Source organism: Protobothrops mucrosquamatus, unplaced genomic scaffold (genome assembly GCF_001527695.2).
Source record: "Protobothrops mucrosquamatus isolate PMUCROS unplaced genomic scaffold, P.Mucros_1.0 scaffold2775, whole genome shotgun sequence".
Classification (NCBI taxonomy): Eukaryota; Metazoa; Chordata; class Lepidosauria; order Squamata; family Viperidae; genus Protobothrops; species Protobothrops mucrosquamatus.
Window position 1 is genome coordinate 70980 of NW_015388813.1, and position 7994 is coordinate 78973.

Genomic DNA, 7994 nt, shown 5'->3' on the forward strand with positions numbered 1-7994 from the left:
CCCCGCCAAGGCTGGCATGGTCTTTGTTATCTGGCGGTCAATAAAAAAGAAACTTTTATGCATCATTACGCAATTATGGTGGGTTTTTCACTGTTGTTGCCCCTTGAAATAACCTACACCTTTGGGTAGGTTTTGTTGCCCCTGGTTGTATTTGGGGGTCTATACTGAAGTCTGTGCAGGGTTTTCTGCAAACCAACGTTTCCCTGACATGGGTCCAGTTGAGGGTTGGTTTGTGTATGTGTGTGTGTGTGTTCTTTTTGTGTTTATGTGTAGTGAGTCACTCACAAGGACCAAAGCTTTATTCTTCCAAGTTTTCAGGCTGGAGCCAATATCAGGAACTTCTCTCTCTCTCTCCAGAATGGAGAATGGAGAGAGACAGATTCCCTGGGGATGTCTCAAAGGTGCTTTTTCAAAAGGCAACTGTATATTCTTTTTTTCCTTTGAGGAAGAAGAAGAAGATATTTCACTGTTCATTGAAGAAGCTTCATCCGTTCTGGCTGGATAGAGGCGGCGAGGATGGAAAGACTAGTTCTGACATCATTCAGCCAGAACGGATGAAGCTTCTGCGATGAGAAGGAAAAAAACAAACAAAGAAAGTCCAGTTTTCCAAAAGCATCTTTGAGAAAACCAGGATTTGGATGACTAAGAGTCTCCATAGATATTTTCCTGAGGACGGGAACCAGCACAAGTCTGAAAGCTCGGAAAACTACATCTCTGGTCCCGGTGACTGACTCAGATTGGATCCTGCAACGTTATCCTGGGACACGTATATTATAATAATAATAATAATAATAATAATAATAATAATAATAATAATAATAATAATAATAATAATAATAATAATAATAATAATAATAATAATAATAAAAAAAAAAGTTGGAAGGGATCTTGGAGGTCATCTAGTCCAACCCCCAGCTCAGGCAGGAAACCCTATACCATTTCGGACAAATGGCTGTCCAGTCTCTTCTAAAAAACTTCCAGTATTGGAGCATTCACCGCTTCTGGAGGCAGGTTGTTCCACTGGTTAATTGTTCTGTCAGGAAATTTCTCCTTAGTTCTAGGTTGCTTCTCTCTTTGGTTAGCTTCCACCCGTTGCTTCTTGTCCTGCCTTCAGGCGCCTTGGAAAATAGCTTGACTCCCTCTTCTTTGTGGCAGCCCCTGAGATATTGGAACACTGCTATCATGTCCCCCCTCATCCTTCTCTTCATTAAACTAGACATACCCAATTCCAGCAGCCGTTCCTTATATGCTTTAGCCTCCAGTCCCCTAATCATCTTTGTTGCTCTTCTCTGTACTCTTTCTAGAGTCTCAACCTCTTTTTTACATCGTGGTGACCAAAACTGGATGCAGTATTCCAAGTGTGGCCTTACCAAGGCCTTGTAAAGTGGTATTAATACTTCACGTGATCTTGATTCTATCCCTCTATTAATGCAGCTCAGCACTGTGTTGGCTTTTTTGGTAGCCGCAGCACACGGCTGGCTCCTATTTAAGTGATTGTCCACTAGGACTCCGAGGTCCCTCTCACAGTTACTACTATTGAGCAAGGTGCCACCTATACTATACATGTACATTTGGTTTTTCTTGCCTAAATGTCTTGTCTTCATCGACTTATGCAAAGCGGGGGAAAAAAAACCTAATTCCTTCGCTTTCCCTCTGCGCAGAATCCACAAACACATCAGAACTCAAAATCTACCGGATGAACAAAGAACAGGGAAGCTGCACGGGTGGCGAGGAATTTTATTTGCTGTGTGACAAAGTCCAGAAAGGTACCGGGGTGGGGTGGGGATGGGGAAAACTCCAGGGATCTTAAATACCCCCTCCCCATTCTACTAATTTGATCAAATCAGGTTCCCCTCTATAGTTCCAGGCACAGAACATGCTGGCTGGGGAATGCTGGGAGTTGAAGTCCACCCATCTTCAAGTTGCTGAGCTTGAGACACACTGTTGTAGCTTTTAAAAGAAAAGCAGCTTCAGAGAGAAAGCTCGTCGGTAGCTCTTTGCCCTCGTCGCTTTGCTGGCTGAGGAATTCTGGGAGTTGAAGTCCGCAAAGCTTGAGAAACCCTGATTAAATACAGGGCAGCCCAAGAAGGCAGGAGAATGTAGAGTCCTTGAATTTTGGTTCCCAGCCACGCTAATCATTGCTTCTCCATCTGCTTGGCAGAAGACATCTCTGTCGTTTTCCGGAAAGACGCTTGGGAGGGCAGAGCTGATTTTTCCCAAGCAGACGTCCATCGGCAAATTGCCATCGTCTTCAAGACCCCCCCGTACCAACACCTCGACATCCTGGAGCCCGTGGAAGTGGAGGTGTACCTGCGTCGCTTGACGGACAGTGTCTCCAGCGAACCATTCCCTTTCACCTACCTGCCCAAAGACACAGGTAAGACAGGAACCGGAGAAGCCACCCATTACAAGGAATCTTTGACTTACAACCATTTTTTTTTTACCCAAAAGGCAACTGGACTTGGAAGAATGTATGTTCCTTGCAGTCATCTGGTTGTTAGTACTCTCTCTGAGAGTCGTTCAGGCCACTTGGAGGTTTATCTGTACCCTCAGGGTCACTTGAGTAGTGCAAATAGGTGTGGCACCTTCCTGGAACTGCCAAAATGACTTGTGTTGCAAACCAGGTGATGTCGTATAGATGGCCTCTTTGACCCCTCTTTCATACCAGTGGTCCTCTTTGTCCAGAAGGTGGAAAAAGCACCTTTGGGACAGCCCTGACCTGGAGTAGGATCTTTCAGAATAAATGTACCGTTCTTTCTTTACACAGATACATACCGGGTGAATAAAAAACGGAAGCAAGGTATGCCTGACGTCTTGGAAGAACTTTCTGGTCCAGGTGTGTATCCTTTGGGGCTAAAAACTGTGCAACATTATGCTGGTAGAAATGAGTGGAGATTGTACCAGATGACCAGGCTGAGCCCGAGGCAGGAGGGATCAAACACGTCATCAGCCATGAGTCCTTGCGAGCTCGCAAGAGATCTATGTTCAGCCCATCTTGAAGGCCTCTCATATCTCCCGCTCATTTCCCTTGACTGTTAGTTGGCCAGATTCTTGTAGAGAGCTTAAGTTTGTGATCAATCTTTATATTCATTTGAACTGCCTGAATTTCCTGATTTCCCGGGCGCTTGAGAGGGATAACCTGCTCTTGGTTTTTTCTTCTTCTTTGATGTCCAGATCAAATTTTAAACTGCCAAAACGAAGCCACCTTTTGGCTTTGTCATTGGCCAAAAATACATCATTGTCGGTACATGTTTCTGGTAGTAACCGACATACTGGCAGATGAGCCGGGCTCTACGTCTCTCCGCATTCACACCGGGTGTTGTTATCCACTAAAAGCCTACACTTGAGCATATTGGTCTTACGCTTAAACGCTCCAACCCTCAACCTATTCAGGGTCTTCCAAGTAGCATAACGGAGGTCGGATCCTTCAGCCACATCCTCCTTTAGTGTTATTCCTAGCTTGATGGTCTCCTTCCTCCATCTTTTAATTCGGTTTTGTTCTTACGTCCCCTCAAGAATGTTTGTTCTTGACCTAAAGCCGTTCCTAGATCTGAGTCGGCGAGCTTGGAGCATGCCTGGGGAAAAACCTGACCTTGGTGCCCTGACATTAATGTCCTGTCTCCTTCTCCAGATCCTCATGGGATTGACGCAAAAAGGAAGAAGAAGAAGCCCGACTATCTGGATCACTTCAACTTGACTCCTTCAGTAGGTCAGTGTGTGACGCCCCCTCCCCTCCCTTGGTCAGCGCATACTAGAACACTATCTCCTAACCGCGTGCATTTCCACTAACTTCAGATCCCAGAATCCCCTAGTCAACATGGCCACGGATGGGAATTCTGGGAGCTGAAATCTACAGAGTTGGAAGTGGTCAAGGTTGGGAAATACCACCCTAGAAACATCTGAAGACCATTCTCCTGTGCTGAGTTGAAGTCCTGCATGATCCCTAGAAAGAGTCTCACTCAGGGGCTGGAGAGGTGTTGGGAAAATTCCCAGCCAGACTGGAAGGAGATGTCAAGCAGGGAACTAGCCTTGAATCTTTGTGCAGCCAGAAGAGGAATAAGCCTTACTCCCACTAAGTTCTATAGAAACGTATCGGGTTTTTCCCAAGGGAAGGCAGGGGAGATTCTTGTAATATAGGCAGAACACAATAAAGTTGTCACCATGGACCTTCCCTGAGTGGATCTGCTTTCAGGCACAAGCAGGAGAAAATAAACGCCACTGGTGGCCATGGAAATGTCATCAAAGCCTCACCCATACGTTGCATGTAAAAGGGGCTGGGTTTTTATTGTGTGGTTGCATTGTTTCAGTCAGGGGTGTCAAACCACTGGCCGGTGGGCCGGTTGCCTCATGCAGAGGCCCCACCCACCCCAGCTCCGGCAATGCAAAAAAAAAAGTCACAATACGTCACGACACATGTGACGCAGTGTTTGACACCCGTGGCTTAAGCTAACATCTGAGGTATGTTGATTCAAAAATTGTTGCCCTGTGATACACCGTTTTGCCCAGTTGAAGGTTACAAACAGACAAACAGAAGAGTTATTAGTTCTATGGGTAGTTCTCAACTTAACAAGCCTTCATTCAGTGACTGTTGGAAGTCACACCGGCACTGGGAAATGTGATTTACAACCATTTTTCATACTTAATGACGATTGCAGCATTCCTGTGATCACATGATCCAAATTCAAAGGCTTGGCAACTGGCATGTACTTATGACGGTTGCAGTGTCCCCCCTTTTGCGACCCCCTTTTGCGACCTTCTGACAAGCAAAGTCAGTGGGGAAGCCGGATTCACTTAACAACTATGTTCCTAACTTAACTGCAGTGATTCACTTAACAACTGTGGCAGGAAAGGTCGTAAAACAGGGCCAAACCCGCTTAACAATGGTCTCACTTAGCAACGGAACGTTGGGGCTCAATTGTGGCCATACGTCGGCGCTGTGCTGTTGCAACGCTGATTTCAAGGGAGGCGAACCGGAATGGCTATGGGATCTCTGGATTGCTAAACCCTGAATCCTTGTTTCGTTTGCAGACTTCTCCCTGCCCTCTCCGGAAGACAGGGGTTTCCTGGCCAGCATGGACCGCATCACCCTGCCGGACCTGTTTGAGGAATTTGGCCGGTTTTCCGGATTTTCACCCTACGGCGGCCCCAGCTTGAGTGACGTGGTCCTGCCTTCCGCTACGAACTATGCAGAACGAGCAGAGCAGGAATTCTTGCTTGATGCTTATTCGGTCCACTCGGGCGTCACCGTCCCTCTGGCGCTGCCCGGAGACCCAGAGCCCGAAGGGGTGGCAACTTTGGTGGGGAGCAGCATGTTCCCCAGTCAGTACAAAGAGGATGAAGAAGAACTAGAAATGGGGAACACCACAGCCGTGTGACGGAAGGGCCGCAGTCTCCCTTTTGGACTCGGGAGAAAACCAATGAACGGTTTATTTCTTGCTGGCAACTCATGGAGGGAAAAGCTAGTAAGGATCTCTGCTGGGACAGCCCTCTGTGCAAGGAGAAGATGTGAAGAAACAGGGAAGGGAAGAAGATTGCACTAATGGTGGAATAATGGAAGAGAGACTGCAGAATTAAGGGGGGAGGGCTCCACGCACACATCCTGTTTTCTCTTCCGCGGTTCTCCGTGTATCAAATCGGAGCAGCGAGAACGGTAGATCAGTGATGGCGAACCTTTTAGAGACCGAGTGCCCAAAAACTGGCCCTGTCCCCGCTCCACCCCCCTGCCCTGCCCCTGCTCTGCCCCCCATCCCCTGCCCTGCCTGCCCACAGGACCACTCACCACCTCCAGGGCCCGCCGCAGATCATCCGGGCAGCCCAGCAGCGCCATGCCGGCCACACCCTCTGCCTGCGCTCTGCAGCATCAACTGCATGATGGGGCGTGAGGGCAGAGTCTTCTCTACGCTGCCTGGCTGCCATGTCCTTGGCTGCGCTGCTCCGTGTGGGCCACGCTCGAGGGCGACTCTCCTTCAGGGGGGCTGCTGGAGAGGAGGGGGTCGCGGGGGGAGGCAAGGCTGGGGCAACGGCACCCGTGCCATAGGTTCGCCACCACTGGGGTAGATGTTTGAATTCCCGCCAAGCTGAGGGATGGTTTTGTTGTGTTTGGCTCCGTGTGATGCATGAACCTAGGCGGGAAAATAATACAGATAGTCCTTGACTTACAACTGCAACTGAGCCCAAAATTTCTGTTGCTAAGCGGGACTCTTGTTAAGTGAGTTTTGCCTGTTTTTACGATCTTTTTGCCCCCGTTGCTAAGTGAGTCCCTGCAGTTAGTAACACAGTCGTTAAGTGAATCTGGCTTCCCCACTGACTTTGCTTGTCAGAAGGTTACAAAAGGGGATTGCGTGACCCCGGGATATTGCAACCATGATAAATAGGAGTCAGTTGCCAAGCGTCTGAATTTTGATCGTGGGATGCTGCCATGGTCTAAGTGTGAAAAACAGTCACACGTCACTTTTCTCGGTGTTGTTGTAACTTCAAACAGTTGCTAAATGAACTGTTGTCAAGTTGAGGACTATCTGTATTTTAGGGCTTAGCGTGATGTCAAAGCACAACTGAGGATGGTGGTCTAACAAATAGTAATCGCACTTAGGGTTATATACCGCTTCACGGTGCTTTACAGCCCCTCTCTAAGCGGTTTACAGAGTCAGCCTGTTGCCCCGGTCAGGATCGAACTGCTGGCAGTGGGCAGAATTAGCCTGCAATACTGCCTTGTAACCACTGCGCCACCACAGCTCAGTTATGCATGCCACTTTTTTCGTACATGTGTATCAGTCACTGAACTGTTTCTTAAAATGTGTGTGCACCCACGTATATAAAAAAAAACCCCACAGAAGTGCCTTTGGGCCATGCACAAATGATAGGGTTCCCCCCACCCACACACAAACACCCCCCAGGACAGTTAAATCTAGATCAATGGTTGAATATTTCTGGACTTTGTCCTCTTTTAACAGTTTCTGCACTTAACATGACATAAAGGAGAGAAGTGGTTGTACATGTCATGAGGTAATCGCACTGACGGTGCCAGGATGTTTGTGACTTATTGTGTGACTTTACTGGATGCCTTTGCCTATGGCCAGATTGCTAGTGTGTCACAAGGATAGGTATACAAGGGCCTTTCAGAGGCTGCCATCACATCATCCTTGGCTATAAGGGGGGGGGGTGTCCTGGTATGCCCACTGTGGACCTCCGTTCAAAATAAACGGGGAGTAAATACATATCATCACGATGCATGAGATAATATTTTATTGTGCCTTAACTCACTTCCAAGGAGTCTGTGAATACAGATAGCCCTCGACTTACGACCACAATTGAGCCCAATTCATTTAAAGACTGCAGTGATTCACTTAACAACCATGGCACAAAAGGTGGTAAAACCGGGAGTGACTCACTTAACAAACACCTTGCTTTGTAATGGATAGTCTGGTCCCCATTGTGTCGTAAGTCGAGGATTACTTGTATACGTGAATCTGTTTTTATACGGCATCGAGCCACGAACCTAATCTTGCTGACAGTAGTTTTTCGAAAAAAGTTTAAATTGTGTTTTTGAGATTCTTTCTACTTGAAAAAAATTACAAAGACTTATCTGGTGACTTCTGTGTGCAACGAATCATTATTCTCATTGTATTCCTAACTATATTTCTTCTCTCTCTTCAAAGCAGGGTGTTCTATTTATGAATGGAGGTGATCTCTCTCTCTCTTTTTTTTAGAGGTTTGCTTTAAAGTGGACATGGCAACTGAATCAGTACTTTTAGGTAGCCATGAAAAACAGTGTATAACCCAGAAATCCAGGATGGTGGATGGTTATTTTTCTACTGTTAAAAGTGTGCTATCCCAATAACCCATAATAATCATCCGCATCCGTCTGGATTTGTTTCAGTTCCAGCCAGCATGCTTTGCATATATTCGGTTCCATCAAAAGGCCTAAGGATTACATATTTGTAAGCAATGCATAAAGGGGGGAAAAATTGCCCATCTTTTAAAAAAGCCGGATAAAT

At 46.9% G+C, this 7994-nt stretch overlaps 1 protein-coding gene across 1 annotated transcript in view; it reads left to right on the forward strand.

The window, feature by feature from the left end:
- RELB (RELB proto-oncogene, NF-kB subunit) overlaps positions 1-5375 on the forward strand; it is a 9720-nt gene extending 4345 nt beyond the window's left edge. Inside the window, exons 5-9 of the mRNA XM_029286041.1 lie at positions 1662-1766; positions 2162-2377; positions 2768-2836; positions 3632-3709; positions 5029-5375. Of these exons, the coding sequence (XP_029141874.1) occupies positions 1662-1766; positions 2162-2377; positions 2768-2836; positions 3632-3709; positions 5029-5375 (815 nt within the window). The remainder of the gene's footprint in view (positions 1-1661; positions 1767-2161; positions 2378-2767; positions 2837-3631; positions 3710-5028) is intronic.
- Positions 5376-7994: the final 2619 nt, after the last annotated feature.